Source organism: Mesoplodon bidens (genome assembly GCF_964165515.1).
Source record: "Mesoplodon bidens genome assembly, chromosome: 9".
In the NCBI taxonomy this organism is placed as follows: Eukaryota; Metazoa; Chordata; class Mammalia; order Artiodactyla; family Ziphiidae; genus Mesoplodon; species Mesoplodon bidens.
The window spans coordinates 39,650,826-39,678,785 of NC_138166.1; the positions used below are offsets into that span (position 1 = coordinate 39,650,826).

General features: G+C 37.2%; 1 protein-coding gene across 8 annotated transcripts in view; it reads left to right on the forward strand.

Annotated features, from left to right (window-relative positions):
• The window catches only part of DGKB (diacylglycerol kinase beta), a gene marked incomplete at its 3' end in the record, with an annotated part of 912,102 nt that overhangs the window by 854,769 nt on the left and 29,373 nt on the right, over positions 1 to 27,960 (forward strand). For all 8 annotated transcript variants that reach the window (XM_081244282.1, XM_081244283.1, XM_081244280.1 and 5 more), the window contains 2 exons: positions 19,752 to 19,872; positions 20,952 to 21,012. In XM_081244282.1, the coding sequence (XP_081100408.1) occupies positions 19,752 to 19,872; positions 20,952 to 21,012 (182 nt within the window). The remainder of the gene's footprint in view (positions 1 to 19,751; positions 19,873 to 20,951; positions 21,013 to 27,960) is intronic.

A 27,960-nucleotide genomic window follows, 5' to 3' on the forward strand; every position in this document is an offset into this window, starting at 1 on the left:
CAAATAAACTATGATAAACAATACAATAAATGAAATTAGAAATTCTCTAGAAGGGATCAATAGCAGAATAACTGAGGCAGAAGAACGGATAAGTGACCTGGAAGATAAAATAGGAAATAACTACCGCAGAGCAGGATAAAGAAAAAAGAATGAAAAGAATTGAGGACAGTCTCAGAGACCTCTGAGACAACATTAAATGCACCAACATTTGAATTATAGGGGTCCCAGAAAAAGAAGAGAAAAAGAAAGGGACTGAGAAAATATTTGAAGAGATTATAGTTGAAAACGTCACTAATATGGGAAAGGAAATACTTAACCAAGTCTAGGAAGCACAGAGAGAACCATACAGGATAAATCCAAGGAGAAACACGCCAAGACACATATTAATCAAACTATCAAAAATTAAATACAAAGAACAAATATTAAACGCAGCAAGGGAAAAACAACAAGTAACACATAAGGGAATCCCCATAAGGTTAACAGATGATCTTTCAGCAGAAAATCTGCAAGCCAGGAGGGAGTGGCAGGACATATTTAAAGTGATGAATGGGAAAAACCTACAACCAAGATTACTCTACCCAGCAAAGGATCTCATTCAGATTGGACAGAGAAATTAAAAGCTTTACAGACAAGCAAAAGCGAAGAGAATTCAGAACCACCAAACCAGATTTACAAGAAATGCTAAAGGAACTTCTCTAGGTAGGAAACACAAGAGAAAGAAAAGACCTACAATAATTAACCCAAAACAATTAAGAAAATCATAATAGGAAGATACATATCGATAATTACCTTAAATGTAAATGGATTAAATGCTCCAACCAAAAGACATAGACTGGCTGGATGGATACAAAAACAAGACCCGTATACATGCTGTCTGCAAGAGACCCACTTCAGACTTAGGGACACATACAGACTGAAAGTGAGGGGATGGAAAAAGATATTCTATGCAAATGGAAATCAAAAGAAAGCTGGAGTAGCGATTCTCATATCAGAAAAAATAGACTTTAAAACAAAGACTATTACAAGAGACAAAGAAGGACATTACATAATGATCAAGGGATTAATCCAAGAAGAAGATATAACAATTGTAAATATTTATGTACCCAACATCGGAGCACCTCAATACATAAGGCAAATACTAACGGCCATAAAAGGGGAAATCGACAGTAACACAATCATAGTAGGGGACTTTAACATCCCACTTTCACCAATGGACATATCATCCAAAATGAAAATAATAAGGAAACACAAGCTTTAAATGATACATTAAACAAGATGGACTTAATTGATATTTATAGGACATTCCATCCAAAAACAACAGAATATACTTTCTTCTCAAGTGCTCATGGAACATTCTCCAGGATAGATCATATCTTGGGTCACAAATCAAGCCTTGGTAAATTTAAGAAAATTGAAATCATATCAAGTATCTTTTCTGAGCACAACACTATGAGACCTGATATCAATTACAGGAAAAAATCTAAGAAATACAAACACATGGAGGCTAAACAATACACTACTTAATAACCAAGAGATCACTGGAGAAATCAAAGAGGAAATCAGAAAATACCTAGAAACAAAGTGAAAACACAGTGACCCAAATCCTCTGGGATGCAGCAAAAGCAGTTCTAAGAGGGAAGTTTATAGCTATACAAGCCTACCTTAAGAAACAAGAAACATCTCAAATAAACAACCTAACCTTACACCTAAAGCAGTTAGATGAAGAAGAACAAAAAAAACCCAAAGTTAGCAGAAGGAAAGCAATCATAAAGATCAGATCAGAAATAAATGAAAAAGAAATGAAGGAAATGATAGCAAAGATCAGTAAAACTAAAAGCTGGTTCTTTGAGAAGATAAACAAAATTCATAAACCATTAGCCAGACTTATCAAGAAGAAAAGGGAGAAGACTCAAGTCAGTAGAATTAGAAATGAAAAAGGAGAAGTAACAACTGACACTGCAGAAATACAAAGGATCATGAAAGATTATTACAAACAACTATATGCCAATGAAATGGACAAATTGGAAGAAATGGACAAATTCTTAGAAATGCACAACCTTCCAAGAGTGAACCAGGAAGAAATAGAAAATATGAACAGACCAATCACAAGCACTGGAATTGAAACTGTGATTTAAAATGTTCCAACAAACAAAAGCGCAGGACCAGATGGCTTCACAGTAGAATTCTATCAAACATTTAGAGAAGAGCTAACACCTATCCTTCTCAATCTCTTCCAAAATACAGCAGAGAGAGGAACACTCCAAACTCATTTTACGAGGCCACCATCACCCTGATACCAAAACCATACAAAGATGTCACAAAGAAAGAAAACTACAGGCCAATATCACTGATGAATATAGATGCAAAAATCCTCAACAAAATACTAGCAAACAGAATCCAACAGCACATTAAAAGGATCATACACCATGATCAAGTGGGGTTTATCCCAGGAATGCAAGGATTCTTCAATATACGCAAATCAATCAACGTGATACACCATACTAACAAATTGAAGGAGAAAAACCATATGATCATCTCAATAGATGCAGAGAAAGCTTTTGACAAAATTCAACACCCATTTATGATAAAAACCCGCCAGAAAGTAGGCATAGAGGGAACTTTCCTCAACATAATAAAGGCCATATATGACAAACCCACAGTCAACATAGTCCTCAATGGTGAACAACTGAAACCATTTCCACAAAGATCAGGAATAAGACAAGGTTGCCCACTCTCACCACAACATAGTTTTGGAAGTTTTAGCCACGGCAGTCAGAGAAGAAAAAGAAATAAAAGGAATCCAAATTGGAAAAGAAGAAGTAAAGCTGTCACTGTTTGCAGATGACATGATTCTATAAATGGAGACTCCTAAAGATGCTACCAGAAAACTGCTAGAGCTAATCAATGAATTTGGTAAAGTAACAGGATACAAAATTAATGCACAGAAATCTCTTGCATTCCTATACACTAATGATGAAAAATATGAAAGTGAAATCAAGGAAACACTCCCATTTACCATTGCAACAAAAAGAATAAAATACCTAGGAATAAACCTACCTAAGGAAACAAAAGACCTGTATGCAGAAAACTATAAGACACTGATGAAAGAAATTAAAGATGATACAAATATATGGAGAGATATACCATGTTCTTGGATTGGAAGAATCAGCACTGTGAAAATGACTCTACTAACCAAAGCAATCTACAGATTCAATGCAATCCCTATCAAACTACCACTGGCATTTTTATTTTTATTTTTTTCTTGCGGTATGCGGGCCTCTCACTGTTGTGGCGTCTCCCGTTGCGGAGCACAGGCTCTGGATGCACAGGCTCAGTGGCCATGGCTCATGGGCCCAGCCGCTCCATGGCATTTGGGATCCTCCCAGACCAGGGCACGAACCCGTGTCCCCTGCATCAGCAGGTGGACTCTCAACCACTGCGCCACCAGGGAAGCCCTACTACTGGCATTTTTCACAGAACTAGAACAAAAAATTTCACAATTTGTATGGAAACACAAAAGACCCCTAATAGCCAAAGTAATCTTGAGAAAGAAAAACAGAGCTGAATGAATCAGGCACCTGGACTTCAGACAATACTACAGAGCTACGGTAATCAAGATAGTATAGTACTGGCACAAAAACAGAAATATACATCAATGGAACAGGATAGAAAGCCCAGAGATAAACCCATGCACATATGGTCACCTTATCTTTGATAAAGGAGGCAAGAATATACAGTGGAGAAAAGACAGCCTCTTCAATAAGTGGTGCTGGGAAAACTGTACAACTACATATAAAAGAATGAAATTAGAACACTCCCTAGCACCATACACAAAAATAAACTCAAAATGGATAAAGACCTAAATGTAAGGCCAGACACCATCAAACTCTTAGAGGAAAACATAGGCAGAACACTCTATGACATAAATCACAGCAAGATTCTTTTTGACCCACCTCCTTTAAGAAATGGAAATAAAAGCAAAAATAAACAAACGGGACCTAGTGAAACTTAGAAGCTTTTGCACAGCAAAGGAAACCATAAACAAGACGAAAAGACAACCCTCAGAATGAGAAAATATTTGCAAATGAAGCAACTGACAAAGGATTAATCTCCAAACCATACAAGCAACTCATGCAGCTCAATATCAAAATAACAAACATCCCAATCCAAAAATGGGCAAAAGACCGAAATAGACATTTCTCCAAAGAAGATATACAGATTGCCAACAAACACATGAAAGAATGCTCAACATCATTAATCATTAGAGAAATGCAAATCAAAACTACAATGAGATATCATCTCACACCAGTCAGAATGGCCATCATCAAGAAATCTACAAAAAATCTACAAACAATAAATGCTGGAGAGGGTGTGGAGAAAAGTGAGCCCTCTTGCACTGTTGGTGGGAATGTAAATTGATACAGCCACTATGAAGAACAGTATGGAGGTTCCTTAAAAAACTAAAAATAGCACTGCCATACGACCCAACAATCCCACTACTGGGCATATACCCTGAGAAAACCATAATTCATAAAGAGTCATGTCATGTACCACAGTGTTCATTCAGCTCTATTTAAAATAGCCAGGACATGGAAGCAACCTAAGTGTCCATCGACAGATGAATGGTTAAAGAAGATGTGGCACATATATACAATGGAATATTACTCAGCCATAAAAATGAATGAAACTGAGTTATTTGTAGAGAGGTGGATGGACCTAGAGACTGTCATACAGAGTGAAGTAAGTCAAAAAGAGAAAAACAAATACTGTATGGTAACACATATATATGGAATCTAAAAAAAAAGAAAGAAAATGGTCAGAAGAACCTAGGGGCAAGACGGGAATAAAGATGCAGACCTACTAGAGAATGGACTTGAGGGTACAGGGAGGAGGAAGCGTAAGCTGGGACAAAGAGAGTGGCATGGACATATACACACTACCAAATGTAAAATAGATAACTAGTGGGAAGCAGCCACATAGCACAGGGAGATCAGCTCGGTGCTTTGTGAACACCTAGAGGGGTGGGATGGCTAGGGTGAGAGGGAGGGAGATGCAAGAGGGAAGAGATATGGGGACATATGTATAACTGATTCACTTTGTTATAGAGCAGAAACTGACACACTATTATAAAGCAATTGTACTCTAATAAAGATGTTTTAAAAATTATAATCAGTTTTGGAAATATTTGAAAACAAAACAGTAGTCAGTAAAAATAATGAAGTTTTCAGTATTTTGAATTATGATGAAGGTTGAGAAGAATTAGTAATGACAAAGGAGTTTCCAAAAACAAAATGGCTAGATAACAAGAGCTTTGCGTTTGAAAATTACCTTGATGTTATTAACTAATGACAGTTATCCAAAGATTCCAAAGAATCTTTCCATCAGTATGCTTGAGATGCAGGGAGGAAATGTAATATCCTGAGAAGAACCCTAGACACCCTAATTTATCTTCTGTGACTTCTTTTCTTCCTCTATAAAATTGTATCATTAAGAAATCTTCCATTGCAAGTTAAAAAAAATTCATCTAACAATGGCTTAAGCATAGTTCTTAAATACTATGAGTGTATTAAATCATGAAAAAATGTGGGAAACAAAAGAGAGCCAGATAAATGTAAGAAATAACTACTATATAAAGGATAATCTATGAATATTTATCTTTAATCAAAAACAGTACGTTGTTTGTCACTTCAAGAATGTTTCTCTAAAATCATGAGCCTTTTTTTTCCCAGCGAGTACTCATTATAAAACAAATTCAAAGGTGAGTCTGTCTTTCTTTTGGAGGACTTATAGAGGACTATCAGAAAAGCTTCAAGTGTACTTAATACAGTACATTTTTACTAATTTAACATATGCTTATTGATTGTCTGCTGTGTGCCAGGTTGTACATTTGGGGATCTAAAAACAAAACAAAACAACAGCAAACTCTAAAACAACATTGTATGATTCTCGACCTTTTAAGATTTTAAGTTAATTTAGAGATAGTGTTCATATCTATAGATATGTTTTCTCCAAACAGTCCTCTCTGGACTTTCAGAGGGCTCTTTGTGAATGTCCCACAGAGACCATGATATCAGCATATCCTGAGTCAAACTCACCATGTTCTCTGCTTTCCCACTGGCTTTCTGCCAGCTTTCCTCATCTTGGTTGATAGCATTGCCATTGGCTTGCATCACGAGCATGAACCTGGGCATCTTCATCCCTTCCAATGCTCCCCATCTCCCAGTTCATGACACTGCCAGTGCTACCTCCTACGCAACTTTCCCTTCCATGCACATGGTCGTGGCCTTATTTAGGTCTTTGTCATCCCTCACCAGGGTTATTTCAGCAGTGCTCTCACTGACCACTCTGCTTCTTACCTCCTTTCTTTGTAGTCTATCTTTCACATCACTCCCTAAATGTTTTAATTTTAAATGTAATCACTTCTCTACTTAGTTTGGAAATCTTAACTGGCCCTCAGTCAAATGCAGGGAAAACCAAGGATCTAATCAAGGTTTATAAGGCCCTTCATGACTGAGTCCTCATTACCTCATTTCTCACAACTCTTCCTTGTGCTACTTACAGTCCAGGAAAATGGAGACTTTTATAATTCACTGAACATACCATGTCATTTTAAATGTCATTGTGTTTCCATACTCTTTTCTTGTCCTGGAAGAGCTTCACTTAACCCAGCATCAGAAAACTAAAATTCACCATCAATATCATCAATCCAGAAAGACTTACCCTAAACTTCTGTCCAAATTCTCCCCACCCCAGCTACCATCCGTAGAATTAAACACTCAACATTTTTGTCAATGTATACATAGAATATGTGTCTGTTGTAGCACTAAGTATACTACGTTACAGTTTTTTGTTTTTGTTGGTTTTTTTTTTTTTTTTTTTTTACTCTTTTTATCCTTTCTCTTAAGGATACTAACCTGTTTGAAGTTAGGAACCGTAACATCATTCACATCAGTCGCAGTTGCTTTCCACAGTACCTGGCATATATTGATCTATTGAGAATCTATTTGGTATTCAGTGTAATTTTGTAGTATGAAATGAATGGATAAATGAGCAATGAATGTTAGTTATTCTGAAACAATATGTATGATATAACAAAATGCAGAGATGAAATTTAAGCCAGGAAAATAAAAATTCTTGCCAAAATTCCTAATCAGGATGGAACAAAATGAGATCATCAAAAATTCATAATAGCTATGTAAAAATTGGGATTTCTTTTGTGAGTAGTGGGGGGGGATCATAATTGGACTAAAATATTGGTAATGATTATGCTCAACAGTTAGGAGCTCTCATATAGTCCATTAGGCAATGAGATGACCAAAGTGAAAAGTGACATGTGTCATTTTTTAACTGCTAGGTCTTGCACTCCAGGTCCACCTTATGTGAATCTTTGCTACTGTGTTTGCTGCCTCACAGTGTGGGCTGAGTGTCAAAAGGGTCATAAAGATAGAGTGTTTTTATAACATTTAGCAGCGGGTTGGTAACATAAAAGAAAGCATTACAGAAGAGGTGTTATTAAACTGAACTTTAAAGGACTAACAGAGTTTACGGAAGAGAGGAAAAAGCTTTCCTTAATATTGAGGAGCAGAGTAGTAGCAATGGGACTTATTTTAGGGAACAGAAAAATAGTAGTTTGAACAAGGTGTGAAAATTTGCATAGAGGAACATTGGAAATAAAGTTAAGATTATGGCTAGCTGAATGCCAAGGTTCTTGCACTTTAGTGAATACAAATCAATGAAATGTGTCAGGGAAGGAGAATGATACCACCAGAGTACACTGAGGAGGGTGAATCTGGCAATGCTAAGAACCGGAAGTCATGACACTCAGGTGCCATTCAGTTGTAAGTGAGGGAAACCCAATTCAACTGGCTAAATAACACTACCAAATATAAAATAGTTAGCTAGTGGGAAGCAGCAGCATAGCACAAGGAGATCATCTTGGTGCTTTGCAATGACCTAGAGGGGTGGAATAGGGAGGGTGGGAGGGAGGCTGAAGATGGAAGGGATATGGAGACATATGTATGCATATAGCTGATTCACTTTGGTGTACAACAGAAACTAACACAGTATTGTGAAGCAATTATACTCCAATAGAGATCTATTAAAGAAAATAAAACTAGACTTATTTTAAATATTTGAAATGATTTTGAAAGATACAAAGTGTATATATTTGCTCATATAGCAAAAAAAAATCAATGGCAAGGTTCAGGAATGGCTGAATCTAAGTGCTCAAACAATTTATTAACCAGAATGACTCCTCCCATGTAGTGGCAAGTTGCCCTCTAGGAGCTCCAGACTTGTGTTCATTTTTGAATGTACACTGAAATGTGAACTTCTACTTTCCAAAGATTGTATTCAGTCTTTATTTATGTTTTGCTCACCCACTGTATCCTTAACACCTAGCTTAGCAACTGATATGTATGATTTTAATTTTTGTCTGATATTTTTTGTTTTGACATTTTTGTTTTTGTTAATCCTGAGATTATAATAAGCATGTGGTAAATAACAAATGTCTTATTTTCTAATATTCTACCCAGAGATCTAAAATATTGTATACTTTATTGTATACTTTGTCATCACTACTACTTTTATTTCAAAACTCATAAAGAGTAACAGTTAAATTATTGTATTAACTAAATAGAGTAATAAAGATCTTCTTTACAGTAGACTGCCCCTAGCCCAGTTATGGTACAGCTTTGTTCTACATACCAGTTCAATCCCACTGAATTTTTGGTTCTCTGTGTCTTGCACCAGAAACACCGGGGCATCATCTCTTCATCCTCATTCCTTGTGGAAATAACACGAGTCTGGGTTTTACTTCTGCCCCTGGGTTTACAGTGAGCCCAGTCCTATCCCAAGAAGCCTGCAGAATGCTGACCTAGTTTCTCTATCCCCCTTTGACTCTAAGGTGGAAATGCTCTTTGCTTCACCTTTTGGAAACTGAGGTTCAGGGCACTGACAGCAGCGTTGTGGGTAATAAAGTCTTGGATCTCTGACTCCAGAAATTCATGTTTTCTGCCAGACTTTCCCAAATTGTGGAAAGCTAACATGTTAGCTTTCAAGAAAGGTAAATCTTGGGTGCTTCACTTCTTGTCAGTGATGAAGAGCTCTCCTCTCACGTGGGTTCTCTCTAGACACCTGCTCTCTAATTCTTCCTTATTCTCATTCCTTGACTTCAGAAATTTCTTCTTCTTATTGATGATCCTTGCAGAACAGAGTCTTTTTACTTGCAACTTAAATTAACATTCCATTATGAATCTGTTTAGTCCCACATGCTAGTTTTATTGAATCCTTTGCTAAAAGAAAAAAAAAAATAAGGAAAGAACTGAATATCTGAGTACAGCTCTGAGAGGCTACCAGATAATTCAACTCTTTGACCTGATCCCCACATACTTCAAGCCCAAGAGTATGAATTTGTCAGTCCAGAATGAGTCCCTAGGCTCATTTCCCTTGCATACATGGGTCTGTTTCACACCTAGTGACCTTAGGTAGCCTACATCAGAGAGAAGTTGCAAATCCTTTTGTAATGTTTGCTCAGTCATATGTACCTTTCCACTGGATGGATGCATACCTACCAACTTGTCCAACAGAAGCCACTGGTAGGTATTCTTTGAAATGTGAATCTCAGCTATACAAATACTATTTGAGGAATAGAACTTCCTAATAATATTTTTCCAGTGAAATTGATACTCATTCTGTATTTTTACCCAACTAAGAGGAAAAAAATGAATAGGAAGGTTCTGCACAGGAGCTTTAAACTATCGGGTAAAAGTGGCGATCGGTCCAAACACATTAAAATTCTATTTTCCTTTCCAAGTGTTTGCTGCAGATGACCCCCACTGATCTTAAATATATTTCTGTATCTGTAACTGAATAGAGGTTTTCCGTACAGCATGTTCTAATGGCACTCTGGCCTTTAGCCAACAAGGCACTGAATAAGGCTATTTTTAAAATACAGAAACTGGGAACAGCTGCAGCAATCAAATTTGATAAAAACAGAGGAACTTTGCTTTTTTTTATGATTTGTCCAAGTTTAGACTTCTTTCATAGAACTGCTTTTGTTCAGTTGTATGAAGGGCTACAAGACCAATACAGTGAAGCCCTTTTAAATAAATAACTTTTAAAAGTATACTACTAAATAGGATAAATTTTCTTTGTACCAAGAGTATCAACGCAGTAGTACTTTATTTTTTAAAAAGAATATATCTCTTATATGAGGAGGTAGGAAAAGAATGAATTATATTCGTAAATTTTGTACTGTGAAAGAGGTTTTGGCTTCCACCACCCCCAAAGGCACTCCTTGAAAGGGGAGATAAAGTCCTGAGTTTCTCAGTTTGGAAATCTGAAAGTTTACATTTGAACTTCTCTTATGTTCTCAAGTGTTGTTAGGGATGAACATACTTTGAATGTTCCATTTCTGCTTTTCATGTTACTATTAGTCATGAATGTTGTTGCTGTATTTCCTAAAAGATGAATTAGTAATCAGTGTAGTTCTTTTATAAAGATAAAATGACATGCTTTTTAAAATGTAAAGAAAAACTTTTTCACAGAGACCTTTTGTACTTACTTGAATCCCTCAACATGTCTACAAACAAGGGCTTATTCTTTATTTTTTAAAAATTCAAGCTCTTTGGAAACTTGTCAGTACATGATTAATAAGCGTCATGAGGTGAATAGACACTGAAAATCTCCTACACAGTAGTAGGTTACAAGTTCTCTCTTCTAAGTGATTTCATGTGTGGAATGGATTTCTCTGCTAACTTTGTAATTGACATGACAAAGGATATTGAATTTCTTATAAGTGTTTACAAATGGGACTAATTTAAAAAGGCCATCCAAATAAAACTACTTATGTCAACATTAATTCAATTTAGTAATCCAAGATGTAATATAATTCTTCTTCTGTAGCTATAAAGTCATGAAACAGAATTCTCTTACAGCATAAGAAAGAAAAGAGGGAGGATATGTACAAAACAGAAGAATTCAAGTGTGTTTAAATCTATACTAACTTGTTAACAGGTAGCCTGTTAGAGATGTTGGCCCATCTGTCTATAATCTACCATAAGCCTAAAAGAATGAAAAGCCAAATGAAGCAGTGTCTTCTCTGACTTGAATGAGTCAAGAAGCGTTCATCTCTAAGTGGCGAGGCAATGATGATGTTAAGTGTGTTGTTAGTGCCTGAGGCCATCACAGTTCCTGTCTCAGTCCTGCCCTCGTGCCCTGTCCACAGTTGTGGGGACTGGGATGGAGTCCTTGCTCCTGCAAAACATTAAAACTCCTTAAACCCACACTGTTCTCATCAGAAACTGGCACTCCTGTTGTGCAGAGCCTTGAACTCAGCAGGTTTTCAAGGGCTCTCTGGCAGGACACCAGATTTCAGGATATAATCCTATATTTTAACCACTATCAAAAAGTTCCAAAGAAGATTACTTGGATTTCATTCTATCTAGTCATGTAGCCTCTTTTCTGAAGACAGACTGCCAGAAGAGTGGGATTTACTTCTGACCAGCAGTGCTTTTATGCAAATGGCCTGAGAAAGCACAGTAACCCCAGTGTATTAGAGTTCCTCAGTCTCTTGCTAGGGGTATAATATTTATATGTTACCAGGCATAATTGGATATACAAACCAGCTCTTTTATACAGGACGATTTTTAGTATAAATCACTATTCTTCACAATTATATTTTGTCTTTAATTTATAGCCTTAAGTTTATAAATGAGTTCAAATATATTACCATGATTTAAAACTTTTACCTTTTCACAAGTGTGTTTCATATTTTGTTGAAATTAAAATAAGGAAACAGTAAATCTATACTATTATATTCTGTAATACATTTCAATAAAAAACTGGTTTTCATAGTGCTTCTGGAAATTGAGTATAAAGATCACATACATAGCCATATGTAAAATAATATTGGCACTACCCTCTATTAAATTGGATTTTAAGTTGTTTTTTAATTGTTGGAACTGCTTAATTCTTTTTTTAAAGATGGTAGCCAATTCTTTTTTTTTTTAATTTTATCTATCTATTGGCTGCGTTGGGTCTTCATTGCTGTGCGTGGGCTTTCTCTAGTTGTGGCGAGCGGGGGCCCCCTTTGTTGCAGTGCGTGTGCTTCTCATTGCAGTGGCTTCTCCTGCTGCAGAGCACAGGCTCCAGGCGTGCAGGCTTCAGCAGTTGCGGCGCATGGGCTCAGTAGTTGTGGCTCGCAGGCTCCCGAGCACAGGCTCAGCAGTTGTGGTGCATGGGCCTAGTTGCTCCACGGCATGTGGGATCCTCCCGGACCAGGGCTCAAACCCGTGTCCCCTGCATTGGCAGGCAGATTCCTAACCACTGCACCACCAGCGAAGCCCTGGAACTGCTTAATTCTTAGGAGAGTAAGGATTGGTGGTGACTTTAGCCCCTTAGCAGGCATCAGTGTTATGATGCAGGATGCCCCTCCAGAAGTTACTCAGAATTTGCTGACATCAGCCTTCATACATGGGCACTCGCTTTGTTTAGTGATGGCTCTAATATGAGGAGACACATGAAGTAGCTTGGTTTATGGAAGAGGGCAGGGGAGGCCTGGTGCTGTGAAAACAGCCCCTCACACACTAACGGCTCATTCACACAGAAAACAAGCGACAGCCTTCAGTCCCTCCATAAAGCTTAACGAGAACAAACTGACTCAAGATCCCAGAAGCAGCAGTGTTCAGATTCACTGCTAGCTTGTGCTCATAAACTCTCTGCTTACATTTACTGATAGTACACGTTGCCAGTTGTAATAGACTGCTGTGGGAAGTCTTTAAGCCGGCTCTTTATGGCCTTGTGAATGAAATGCGTACGATTTCTTGGGTTGTGTGTCCTGAGGTGAAGGTCATCTTTCAAGTACGCCATAACAGAGTGATTGCAGGCCCTGAACTACTTTGGTCACAATAGAGAGGTGTTGACAGTATGCCACACTATGATTTCTGGTCTACTTATTTTTTTGGATCCATTTAGGGAAGTTCAGAATTTTAGAATGAAAATACATGAAGTTATAGTCAGCTCTAGCTGGTTGTTTTTAAAAAACAGATGGCTTTAAAAGAGATGATGAAGTCTATTCTTTAAAAGTCATTTTTAAAGTCAGGCATGTGATTCCACTGTATTTATATTTATGTATATACCTTAACTCCTTATTTTTCAGATTTCAGCAAAGAATGGGATATTTCACACTGCTAGATTTTCATAACTCTCCTTAATCCGTTTGTGTACTACATTCTAAACTTTTTCATTTTTATTTTCTGACTACTTTGGATAGAAGTCCTTTCAAAAAGTATTTTGTGTTTCTCAGCCTTCTTATAGACTCTTCAGAGTATAATTCACACACATGACCTGGAGTAGCATTGTGAATGAGAGTTTTATACTGTATTATAATTTGGTGACAGCATCTGAAATGATTTACTGGTGGGATTATTAATGGTACCATTTTAAGGTATCATATATTTCTTTGTAGTATTTTTTCTTTCAATGACTGATAACATTTAATTGGTTAGTTCTTACGGTTGTCAATATGTACAAGAACATGGATTTTGGAGTCAAGCAACCTAGCTGGAAAACCAGATTTTCAACTATGTGTGAAGACTTGAACAGGTAACATAGTTTCCTCATCAATAAAATGGGGAGAATAATACCAGCCTCAAGGAGTTGTTAGGAGTCTTAAATGGAAAAAATGCCTGTAAATCCCTTAGCAGAGAGCCTGCTCACAGTAGGCGTACCATATGTATAATCTCCATTTTCTTGATAGACCTGTAATTGTACAGTAGGTTCCCTGAGGTGCTAAAATTTTGCTTTAAATATACTTGTACTGTGAAACACAGAGTTCATAGTAATACATTTTTGCTTAGCTATGTCCACTCGGGCCCTTTGCTAATTGCATTTTCAAATTTTTGGAGGTAGGGGAAAACAGCTATTTATGTTCATGGGGAGTACATCTAAATTAAGAATCCGGGGAGGGTGGGAGGGAGGGAGATGCATGAGGGAAGGGATGTGGGAACAGATGTATATGTATGACTGATTCACTTTGTTATAAAGCAGAAACTAATAAAAATTTAAAAATTTAAAAATGTAAAAAAAAAAAGAATCCATGGGCAGGGCTTCCCTGGTGGCGCAGTGGTTGGGAGTCCGGCTGCCAATGCAGGGGACACGGGTTCAAGCCCTGGTCCAGGAAGATCACGGAGCAGCTGGGCCCATGCGCCACAGCTGCTGGTCCTGCACTCTAGAGCCGGCAAGCCGTAGCTGCTGAAGCCCGCACGCCTAGAGCCCGTGCTCTGCAGCAAGAGAAGCCACCGCAATGAGAAGCCCGTGCACCACAACGAAGAGTAGTCCCCACTCGCCGCAGCTAGAGAAAGCCCGCACCCAGCAACAAAGACCCAATGCAGCCAAAAATAAATAAATTAATTAATTAACTTTAAAAAAGTCAACGGGCAATAGATGGACATGTTAGAAAAGAATCCTTGAAGCATTTGCTTTGGTGGAGGAATTTCATACATCCCTTGGCTTTTTAAAAGTTTATTCTGGATCCTCAGGCATGTTTCAAATGTCTGCTAGATAAAGCAAGCATCACTGGAAGGCATATAATCTACCCACAATCAAAAGGTACAACTCTATAGCTAGCTTCCTCTCACCCTGGCCAGGTAAGGACTTAATTGTTGGTGATATAATTAGCAATTTAGGTAATGACAAAATGTCCTTGCTGAGTCAATGAGTGTGCCCCAGGACATAGCTGCCCCCTGTGTTGCAGCATGTTGCTGGACACCATGCATGAAGGAGTATGTCCTGCCCTGCCTCCACCCCATTCCTCTCCCTTCAGTACACACTATATTCAACGAAATGCCAAAATGCTACAACCCACATTCAGTCTGTGTTTGTAATGCATCCTCTTCTGTTCCCTACATATGGCAGTCTGAAACAATTACATAATGAGACATATTATCAGGGTATAACTGTCAAAAATGAAGAGCCTAAGCTATGAATAAATATTATCCATTTATTAGCTGTTCTGCTCCTGTGTTCTCAAATCTATACTGCACCCCTGACTTTCAGATTTTACGTTCATACCCCTGATTCCCTGTGTAACACTATTGTAGCACTTACAATGTTCAGGAAAAGATATACAAAGTCATAAGGCAAATTAAACTCTAAAGTAGAGTTTCTTATCATTTTTGAGTTATAGTCCTCTTTGTCAGTCTGGTGAAATCTACTGACTCTCAGAGTAATGTTTTTAAATTCACAAAAACATATGCAGGATTACAAAGGAAATCAATTATATTGAAATGTTGTTAAGATTTTGATTTAGTAATATATGTGCTTCCTTTAAAAATATTTTTATCGGGCTTCCCTGGTGGCGCAGTGGTTGAGAGTCCGCCTGCCGATGCTAGGGGACACTGGTTCGTGCCCCGGTCTGGGAAGATCCCACATGCCGCGGAGCGGCTGGGCCCGTGAGCCATGGCCGCTGAGCCTGCGCGTCCGGAGCCTGTGCTCCGCAGCGGGAGCGGCCACGACAGTGAGAGGCCCACGTACCGCAAAAAAAAAAGAAAATATATATATATATATATTTTTTTATTGGAGTATTGTTGATTTACAGTGGTATACAGCAAAGTGAATCAGTTATACATATACATATATCCACTCTTTTTTAGATTATTTTCCCATATTAATAAATTACCTTTAGAAATCTAGGAGGGGCTCCATAATTATTAAGGTGTCAGTAAAGATTAGTATAAATAGAATTTTGAAATATTGCAACAACTGTCATGTGATATGGAAATATCTATGATATCTGTCAGTGACAAAGTCAGAGATATTTCTACTATGACTATGGTTTCTTGCCTAAATTTATAATTGAAAGAAGTGCTTAATTTCAATTACATGTTAGTGAAAAAGTTACATTCTTCTGCATTCAGAGTCACTGACCTGTGTTAAGAATCTTGCTGTACTATATGCCAGTTTTGCTTATTTCATTAAGTTTCTTCTCTCTGAAGTACCTCTTCTAGACTCTCTATTTTAAATATGAAAATACCAAATTTGGCAGATTCTGTTGCCTCTGTTGTACCCCTGGAGCAATTTGGAAAGATATGCTAACTCTTTCAGAAACGTACTATTTTTCCCCTTCAGAAGTATATCTCATATCATTAATTGATCAAAAGCACTATCTTCCTTGGAACAGACACACTTCCCAATATCAGGAGGTCAGGCGTTCTCAGTGCTCAGTGGATGACTCCCCCAGGGGGAGCTCTCACCTGCATCTCCTGGCCCAGATGCAACTTCTGCCTTCCTACCTATGGTTCTACTTTCACACGCAAGAAAGCCAACCAGATGCAATGACTGAGCATAATGCTGAATGTTAAGCTGCTGTAGTTTCTTTTGTAACCGAGTTATTTAGAAACTTTGGTATTACATGATTGATAACAAAGTGATTATAAGAAACCTCACAGTACATGAGTGTGGTGAAATGCCACGGTTGCGAGCAGCTCTTTTACACACCAGTACACACAGTGAGGAATGAGTGCTCGGACATTATGTCTTTCAGGCCACTCACTGTGATGCCATTAGGATTTATAGTGGCAGTACTAAAGTGAAAAAGTCAGTGGCCCAAAATAGTTAATGTTTTCTTAAGCGGAGTTTGGCACTTTCTCTCTAAAGGTCCAAATAATAAATATTGCGGGTTTTCTGGGCCATGTGATTTCTGCTGCAGCCACTCTCTTCTGCCATTGTAGTGTGAAAGCAGACATAGACAAAACCTAAACGAATGAGTGGCTGTGTCCCAATAAAAACTAATTTGTGAATGGTGACATTTGAATTTAATGTATCTTCAGATGTCACAATATGTCATTTAAAATTTTTTTTCCATTTGTAAACATATGAAAACCATTCTTAACTTGCAAGCCATACAAAAACAGGCAGTGGGCTGGATTCGGTTCATGGGCTGTAGTTCACTACTCCTACATTTAAGTATGAAAGCAATAGCCAGGTAGCAGACCAACTAAGGAGGTGAATCTGGTTGGTTATGACATCCCAAGGAACGACCTGCACTTAAAGTAAATTTTAGCTAGAATGTGACATGAGGAAGTCTTTGATGTTTCTAGATGATACCACATGTAGAAACAGAATTCAAAATTATATAGAAATTATCTTTGTCTGAAGTCAGTCAGGACCCTGACCTCAAAGACAGTATGTAAGAGGCAGCAATTGTACACAGACGTTGCAGGCTTCTGTATAAAAAAAATGTCAGTGTTTATGGGAGAAAATTTATGCAGCACAAATTAGAATTTCTTTTTTTTTCTGAACACTTAATTAGAAGGAATATGGTATTTATTTACTTTGACCAGAGCTAGTAAATAGACCACCATTTCTCTACAGTTCTTTGTGTTAGCAAGAACATGAAAGTTTGAAAGCCTAGGTCTTCTAAATCTATAAGAAATGTCTTCATTACCAATTATTAATGGTAGAATTGATTTTCATGGCATTTTTGCAGGGAGAAAAACAAAGACAAATTAAAAGAAAGAAAAAAATCAGAAGGAGGGTGGTAGACAGTAGCAATATGGTGTGGGTGTAGACAATCCCTGTGATTCATGGAGAAGTTAGGGCTTATACAGATTAACTCTCTTGTGAGAAAGTATTTCATTTATTGTAGAATAGTTTCCATCAACCAGATCCTTACAGAAATCAGCATAACATTTCACCTATTTAAGAATCAAGCAGTGGAAAATACGTAATACTAAATATGAACTTCACTTTTGTGGTGGTTGTTGTTTTATAAATATCACCAGACACACATCTGGGGTTTTAGTGCTTGCCACAGTGCAGTTTGCTCGTTGACATGTATCTAAAAAATGCGTATATTAACACCCAGGCTATAGAGCCAAGCACATTTTAGTGCCGGCTACAGCTGAAAGAATATGTTTCCATTCCTTGTCCATCTGTTCTTGGCAACATAAATTTAAACTAGAAACACAGAATAAGTTTCATGAGAAATAAGTCTAAATAGGGTTTAGAACAGCAAGGTGAATGTTCTCGATTAGGACTCGTTAACATTTGATCTGGTAGCTGGATGATCGTGTCCATGTGAAGAAATCTCATGCTGTAGCTAGAGCTTAAAGTTTAAAAAGTAGTAGTTTTTTTTAAGTCAGTTCTCTTCAAAAAAAAATACAGTGGATTGGTTACACTTTTTGTTTTCAGGGCCTATATAAAATTTGCCAAAGATCATGGGCCTAGCAAACTTTGAGATTTCAAAGTGCTGTTCACCACACATTTGAACAACGCTGAAAATATATCGTTTATTTCTCTGAACTTCGTGCTAAAATGGATTCATCAGTGGGGAATGAGGGCTTTCTGTACAAAATGGAGTACATACAACACACACATGCTGGTTTTTCTTCAAGTCCACCCTCAGCTACGACTAGCTATTACATGGTTATCTGTATAATCATCATGCCCTACCCTATGCCACTCTATGCCACCCCCTCCAGCTTTTGTTGCTACTAAAACAATATTAAACAATTTATTGACATTTGAAAATACATGGGATTACATGAAAATATCAGTATAGAAAAGGACCATATATGTGCACCTAGAATTTTACCTTCAAATCAAGGGTTTGGGCATTCTGAACCAAATAAGTAAGCGAAGGGGCTGTGTGCTGAGACTGCGCTCTGTCGGCTTTTACTGACGTGAGTACTTCGTCTGCTTTCCCGCTGAGTGAAAGTCTTCAGGTGGAGCTCACACAGAACATTCTCACTCCCTAAATAAGAAATATTTCTCTAAGTTTTAAAAGTCTCTCTCTTTGGTATGGCTTATGTATCAAATACAGCATTGTGGTTATGCCTCAGAGTGATTGGATTCAAATTTTAGCTCTGTCACTTCCTATGTATATTAATATGAATGAATTAACTTCTCTAACTTTTAGCTTCTCTATCTGTAAATTCTAATAATCATATTTGTCTTAAACTGGTTTTGCGGGGGGAGCCAGTAAGGTGGTATACAGAGAGTGACTAGTCCAGTGACAGACACTTAGGAAACAGTCAACAAGCAATATGTAATACTATTAGCCTCTTTTTACTGTCCTCCGGTAAGAAAAAAAATTATGATTGTATTGTGCTAATTATCTAACCTACTCCCAAGTAGAATTTGGTAGCACATTCCTTATCATAAAAAAAAAAAAAATTCCTTTTTTCAAATTCAAGAAAAACTTGACATCCTGCTCAAGTTTACCTATGACTTTGGACAATTCACTCAATGATTTAGGGCCTCAAGTCTTATCTTTAAATTGAGAAACTTTAATTCCATGATCTCTAAGGTCTTTTTTTCGAGTAATTTAACAAAATCATGTTTGACAGCATATCCTCATACTTTATTTATAGTATTGAAATGTGTATTTGCTGCCAAATGTCTGATGTGGGATGTAAAATGTTCCATATATACATGTGGAATAACGTTAAGTTTGTTGATGTTAAAAACTACTGGTATATTTTTTGGCATTATTTGGCTCAGAATCCATTCTTCCCATTTTGTTTTAGAATAAGCTGACAGCACATCTTTTCCCACAGCACCTCAGGGTCTGGTTAAACTGAGAGTTTCAAAAGTAGGCCATCTTTTCGTTACTTTTAGTAGAGTATCCAAGACAGAGAAGCTTTCTTTGTGAAGTAGCTTTCATTTTTCATTTCCATAACATCTAATGACATGAAATTGTGCACATATGCATATGCACTGTAATTTACAAGGTTTCTGTTTTCTTTCAGATCTGAGTGATCAGCTGCTGGAGGTGGTTGGCTTGGAAGGAGCCATGGAGATGGGGCAAATATACACAGGACTGAAAAGTGCTGGGCGGCGGCTGGCTCAGTGCTCCTCTGTGGTCATCAGGTAGCTCTTTCTCTATAATTGAGAAAGGAGGTTGACATGGCATAACTACAAATTAATTAAAGCCATACAAGACTCTGATAACCATGTTTGTTTTATCTGTGCCTCAAGTTATCAGTGATTAATGCTGATATATTTCAAAATAATGAAAATGACAGTATTTACAAAGTTTTGGTTCACTATTACTTACCATGTCCATTGGAATTTGATTCTCTTTTGTTGAGACCATGGATACAATTCTAACATACAAATTCTATCCCCTCTAATCTAGCTCACACTCAGTTTAATTTACTGAAGCATCAGAGTATCTACTGGGCAAATTACCCAATGAAAACACTGTTGACACACCATTAACTTACATTCTTTCATGGACTAAAGTCTACCATTACTTCTATAAATTAAACAATGGATTATTATAAAGTAAGATTTTATATGTGTATTACATTTAAATCTTTAAAAAAAACATTTTTTCAAAATTTTACCTTTAGAGAAAAGGTCTATTTTTACCCTAACGTGAAACCTCAGATTATAGCACAGATATAATTGGCGTTATATATATGAAAGTGTTGATACCGGAAAATCTGAGATGTCAAACACTTTTTCTCCACATTTACAATGTGGGTTTGCATGAAAACAGGGGAGGCCCTTTTGGCTGTAGGAATTCTGATTGTGGCATTAAACATAAACCCTACATTTGTCTCTTGGCATCCAGAATTTTTGTTTATATCATGACAGTTACCAGGAAGCTCTTAACATTCCTGTAACTAAGATACCTTTCAAGGTATTCATTAATAGTCAAGAGTTGATGTTCCAGGACTTCCCTGGTGGTCCACTGGTTAAGACTCTGAGCTTCCAATGCAAGGTGTGCGGGTTTGATCCCTGGTTGGGGAACTAAGATCCCACATGCCACGTGGTGTGCCAAAAAAAAAAAAAGTTGAAGTTCCTTTCAAAGAGATAACTTGAGAGCAGAGCCCAGTTATTACCATATTTGCATTCCCTGGTCTCATAATTTTTTATGGGACATATAGTCTGTTGTATCAAGTATTTCCATGTTAAACTTAAAATGAAATATTTTTCCCCAGGACTAGCAAGTCTCTGCCAATGCAAATCGATGGGGAACCATGGATGCAGACCCCATGCACCGTGAGTACAGAGTAATTAAAATGCTATGTCACTTTCAATTTTGCTTCCCAGATACTACATATTCCCATAACTAACTAATCACATACTCCTATAAGTAAATAATCACAATACCTAAGCTTTGGACCTATCACCCAGTACCGTTTTTTTCTTTCTTTCTTTCTTTATGTGACAGAGCCAATGTGTTCAGGTTTTAGGCATTATATGCCCTTGGCAATGATTAGCATTTGAATGTTTGTGTTAGCGAAAGTATAATCTTTGGATACCATAAATCAATTATAAACTCTGGAACTAAGCAAAATTGATAAAGTTTCTCTTAACCTTTCTTGTACTTATTTCAGAACGCCTTATAAGAAAAAATATTTATGGGATCTTCAAACATAATTCTCCCTGAATTTATTACCCATCTGTTCTTTTGCCTCCATTTGGGGATTTGAGGTCTTCCTTCTCTATAGAAAAATGACCATTGTAGTTGTTCTCTGCATAATGAGATATTATTTCACTCAGACATTTAGATCTCCCTAAATTTCATTTGTATAGTGAACAGTTTATTGCATTTCAATAATATGCTAGACACTTCTCTTGGCACTAAGAATAGAAACCTGATCAATAATATAGGTCATGATCAATAATAAAACATAGGAATAATAGAACATGGAATAGAATGTATTCAATAATATAATTGTCCTCAAGGAACTTACATTCTGATAATAGGAAATTAAATAAATTAATAAATATAAAACAGATGCATAAAAAATATAACTTTTGATTACTAGCGTTATGAAAAATGACAAAGAGGAACTGGGTGGAGTATGAAGAGTACTACTTTATTTTTTTTATTTTATTTTTTTTTTTTTTGCGGTACGCGGGCCTCTCACTGTTGTGGCCTCTCCCGTTGCGGAGCACAGGCTCCGGACGCGCAGGCTCAGCGGCCATGGCTCACGGGCCTAGCCGCTCCGCAGCATGTGGGATCTTCCTGGACCGGGGCACAAACCCGTGTCCCCTGCATCGGCAGGCGGACTCTCAACCACTGCGCCACCAGTGAAGCCCAAAGAGTACTACTTTAGACAAGTGAGTCTGGGGGACCTTTTTGAAAGAAGGGTCAAAAGCTCAGTATGTTAAACAGTAAGAAGGATGATGGAACGACAGATTTTAGAGGTAGGGTGAGAGTGTAAGAGGTAAAGTAGAAAAGATGGGCAGGGCACAGATCAAGTAGAAAAAATGATGGTAAAGAATTAGCATCTGATTCTAAGTGCAGTAGGAAACTGTTGAAAGATTTAAGCATCATCTGATTTACATGTTTAAAGTTCACCTTAGCTGCTATGTGGAGAATGGGTTGTACTGAGTAGCAGCTGGGAGACAGGGTTTATCAGAGTGGTCTGGGCTTCGGCAGCAGTAGGGGCCAGGAAGTGGATGGATTTAAGCTACACTGTGGAGGTGAAACAGGGAGAATTTGTTAATGAGTTCCCTTTGTGATGAGGGATTGGAATGAGGGAAAGGGATGAATGGAGGGTAGCTGTTATCTGTGAATGAGGGTACCATTTACTCCGTGGTTAAAATTGGGCGGGGGAAGTGTTTAGGGAGTGACAATGTTTTTTTTTTTTTTTTTTAGAGGTAGGTACGTCTTAATCTTAGATTAATACAAGCACTGTGCTAAGTGCTGGTGTTGACATGGTTACAGGTGAGTGGTGTTGGGGGTTTTTGGAGAAATAATTGACATAGAACATTATATTAGTATTCATTAAATATTCACACAAACTAAATTACGGATATCACCATTTTTCAGATGGAGAAAACTGAGTCATTAGAAGGTCAGATAACTTACTCATGGTCAGGTATGTAGCACATAATGGAACTCAAACTCAGGACTCTGATTACAGCCCGTTCTCTTAACCACTAGTTAGCTACCAATTTCAAAGAGCACAGCTTAGCATATAACATGGGAGTCTTAATTTTTACCTTTCTGTTGGTTTTACTCTGAAGCACTTGGCTCAATCTTTGTGTACAGCACATAAATATGATTTTTTGTTTACTCCTGGTATATTCCTTTAGCTAATTGAACCCTAAGTTTGTGAAATCCATTAATTCTGTAATAATAATGTAAGACAAACTTGTCAAAAAATCTTTCAAAAATGGCTACTTCCTATGCCTACTGCTATCTCTGTACTTGGTTCCAAATGTCCTTTAAAAAAATTCCTGTTCCTCCTTTTACTAGCATGTATATATTTACATCTTGTTTTTCTTCACTCTCCCAATGACACTTCTGAGTTCATGTTTACACTCACATGGATATTAAAGGTCTTGTTATTGATTCCAGCGGTGGTGATGATGTGCTCATGGTAAAGATTAGGATGATGGTGCTAGGGGTAACATCACGATGATGATGGTGGAAAAAGTGGTGAAACTTATGGTGACGGTAGTTCTGATAATGCTGGTGGTAGTGGTGATGGTGGTCATGGTGAACTGGTAGAGTTGCTGTCAGTGATGGTAGTCACAGTGGTGGTGGTGATTGTGGTCATGATGCAGGATGGTAGTGGCAGTGGTAGTAGCAGTATTCTTGTCTTAATGAAAGGTCACTTTTCTTCAGCCTGGGTCACAAAAGAATAAATGAAAGACAGTGAAACAGAACACCTTCCATGAGTACTTTGCATTCCTTTGGACTCTTCTCAGGGAGAAGGGAAATTTAGTCCCTGTGCCACGTTTTAAATCAAGAAGGATTAATGGCAATAAAAATATCTAACATTTATTAAGCTTTTAGTTTGTGCCACATAGTTGGAGACACTTGACCTGTATTGACAAATTTAATTCTCACAGAAATCCTATAATAAGCTTCATTTTGTGGATAAAGCAACTGAGGCAGACAAAGGTTAAATAGTTTGCCTGATTCCACCCACATAGTAAGTGGCAGAGTAGAACTTGAAATGCAGGTAGCCTGGCTCCACTGTCTGCACTCTTGATGGCTACTCCCCACCCTGGATCTCCACCTGAGAAGGCCCCAGGCCATCCCTGTGACCCTCCACTCCAGAGTATGACCTTTGATAAATCACTTACTGCCTCTCCCTAGCTTAAAAAAGTCTGTATCTATTAAAACGTAATGAGGGCATTATAATACTTGTAGCTTATTTCACACAAGCTCTTCCAATGACTCTTTTGTTAACTTTTCTCTCAGCGAGTAACCGGATATTCATTTCACCTATTAATTATCATGATCTAAACAATTGTTAAGTTACTAATTTTTATATAACGACTATTGAGTTTTCTCTCCGTGTAAACTCTCTTATTCATTTAAAACATTTATTGCAGTCAACACAGTGGACCAAGAACTGTACTAGACTATGGCTCATTATTGTTATTTCATATTCTGGCATACTCTTCTTTTCCTAGAACCACATGGAGATTTGAACTTTAAATTTCACTTTAACTAAAGAGAATATTTAGTATTCATAGCGTTGGTATGGTTGAACTTAAGAGTGTTCTTTGCTTCAACTGAGTAACACGTTTCTCTTACAGAACATAAAAATGGTAGAATGTTAAAATTCTTCGCTGAATTTAAATATCCATAAGCTGATACTCAATTTATGAAGAAATTGCTCTAGATATAATTTTAGAGCACAGCAGAAGTTCTGCTTTTCTTTAAGTGGAATATATAAAATAGAAAAGCATGTGATAAGTGGGTCTTGATTCTTACATCAGTTAATATTTTTTTAAGAATCAGAGTAATATAAATTCTGAAGATAGGTCTGTTGATGGTTGCATGACAGTATGAATATACTTATGCCATTGAACTATATACTTAAAAATGGTTAAAATGGTAAATTCTATGTTACATATATTTTATCACAATAAAAAAAGTAATTGAAAAACCATTAAGGTAATATTTACTTACAAATTTCACTAATCCTAAGTTCCAATTACCAGGAAAAACAAAAACCAAAAAGCTTAAAACTGTCTCTTCACATGTTGTAATTATTTTTATGACCTTTTAAATTATCTCACTATAAAATGGTCAACAGAAACTTGTTAGATACTCCTTTGTTCACAGTTTTGTAATAGTCACTGAGTTAACAGAGAATGGATTTTAACCATTTAACAATTAGCTATGTTAATAAGCATAACAAACTAAAGACACAATTAATTCTAGAAGACATTATATTGAAACAGTTCATGAAGAGCCTTTCTTTAGGGTGGACTCCAGAGCCTAACTATATTCCCCTTCCTACCCTCCTCCCCATTCCTTCCTCCTGACCACTTCAAACATACTGACTCTGTTGTCCATATGTTCCCATTGTGGGGAGAAAAAAATGAACAGCTTAAGGAGGAGACAAGGAAGAACAGTAATATATGGGAGGTCAGACACTAGGTCAGATTTCATTTTGTATCTGCACACCCAGCCCTCCCACCCCAATTTATTCTGAGTGACGGGTGTCTAGTAAAGTTTCATTAAGTGAGGAGTGACCATACTAAGCCTCAAACTCAGTGTAACCAAAATGAACGCATCATGTACCTCCTTCCATCTCCTCCCCACCCACCATATAATGACTTTTTCTTACAATTCCAAAATTCCTGCTCCTCCCTTTACCACATTGAGTTAGTGGAGCCCAGTGTTTCCTAAGCTAGAAATCTGAGAGTCATCCTGTACTTCTCTCCATACCCTAAAATTCACTAACTGTGCCCACTTGATAATATGGCATATTTCTGGACTCTTTTCTTTTCATCCCTACCACCATTGTCCTAGATTTGGCCCATTTCATTTCTCCTCACTCTCAGCAACAGCCACATCAATCTTTCCCCATCCCCATTTTTTTTTTCTATTTAGATCCATCCTTCACTTTTCTACCAGAATGATCACTAGAAAATGCTAATCTCAGCACGACACTCTTCCAATTAGAACATTTAATTACTTTCTATCTGATAAAATATAGTTTGACTCGGGCTTCCTGTTTCACTGCTATCATCGCTTACTTCTTTTTCCTATTTTCATATACTTTCCTCTTGCCCAAATAAACCTTTCTCCTTCTTTAGCTGCATTACACAACTCATCTTTTGAGACTCATTTCATGCTGGCACTCCTCCATAAATTCTGTTTTGAATATCACCCCTCCCTTCACTCTATCCCGTCCCTGACCCCAACTAGTCTAAAAGCACAGCCCCAGTGCTTCATATCTTTATCAAAGAACTAACTACGTTAAATTGAAGTTATCGGCTTTTCTGACTATCTTCTGGGTAGACGTAAGCTTATTAAGGTCAGGCACTATGATTTTAGTCATCCCTGTACCTGCAGTGCATAGCACTGTGCCTCACACATCGTTAGGCTGCCAACACCATGTGCATTTTGAATTTGTGAGTTTCTTAAATAATTCTTGGGGTAGTATAATAATTTTAAAACATGCTTTCTACTAAATCTTTCACTGAACATAATGTAGGTTGGCTAGCAATTCATTCACATATTTTTCATATATACATACATGTAAAAGTTATTTTGAGTTATCTTTATTCATTACATTCTCAAAGCAAAGAATTTTGAATGTATCGGAGAAGAAATACTTTCTCAACCTTAAAAGATTTAATCTCTCTGTTTCCTGAAATAGGACGATTAAACTTTGGGGCCACTTCCCTCTGCATTATCAATTATGTCTTCATTTTACACATTGTATAGGCTACATTCTGTTAATGCATTGAAATATTAATAGTCATGTACTAGTTATTACTTGTGTTACTTTTATGAAAAGTAATGCCAAACAGTTTGTAATGCAATATCACTCTGGGTGCTTTGTCTATGATTAAGTCAGAAAGGATTCCTGAAACTTCCTTCCATGTGGTAGAGAATGGGAGGGAAGTCACAAACAGATCATAAATAAGCTAAATGGTGAAATGACCACAGGTAAAATATGAAAGTGATAGCTGAAGTCAAGGCAACTTCTGGAAGGCATTTACATGTGTTTTGGTCTCTCTTTGCCTGTTTTAAATACCTTCCTTGGTATAATACTTCTCAGGACTCTGACCCACTTGCCCAGTCTCAGCCTCTAGTATTAAATACCTTCAACTCTCAACTCAGCCCTGAGCTGGTAATTAGCCAATCCTCGCCAAGCCTGGTAGTCTTACTGCTTTAAGTGTGATCCCTAGTATTCTTGGGACAGATACTTGGTCATTTAGTGCCCTAAGAGCCACTGCCTCCTTCAGTCCCCATTTCCACTGAGTGGACCATTCTATAAGATGCTGCTTTCTGACTTGCATGCCACTTTCCTTCTCTGGCTCTAGCTTCTAGTTGATTCAGACATCGGCTAGTTGCCTAGCCTTTGCTCGTACCCTCTCTTAGGAAGGCTGGATCTTTTTCCCATGGCCCTAGACACTGCAGTTACATGGAGTTTATCTTCATTTTGACACTCGTTTTTGCAAAGAGAATATATTCAGCTCAGCTTTAAAATGTAAGCTCTTTAAAAAGAGGAACAGTGTTTCGGGGCCTATTAAATTTTTACTTATGTGTTTGTTGTAATTATTTAAAATAATCATAATTTTAAAGTGTTATTTAATCTTAAATCATTTGCTGAAATACAATTTAATCTCAGGACATTAAGATAGAAAATAAACATTTTATAAATGTAAGATTTTCCAGTCCCAGGAATTTATTGATACGTAGATGAAGGCTAATTGAATTTACAAAACACTGAGATGTCGTTGAGATGTTTGGAAGAAACCATGGTAATAATGCTTAACAATACTTAGCATCATTTATGATATACCAGTTTCTGTTCTATATATTCCTATTTATTTTTATTTAATCCTCAAAACAACCCTAAGAAGTCAGTAAAGTTATTATAACTCCCATATCATAAATTAAAAAAAATAAAAACCTTGAAGCAGATAAGCCAAACAACTTGACAAAGGCCACACAGTTAGAGGTAGTCAGTGGGCTCTAATGCCTTTTCCCTTAATTATGATGTTTTGTTGCCT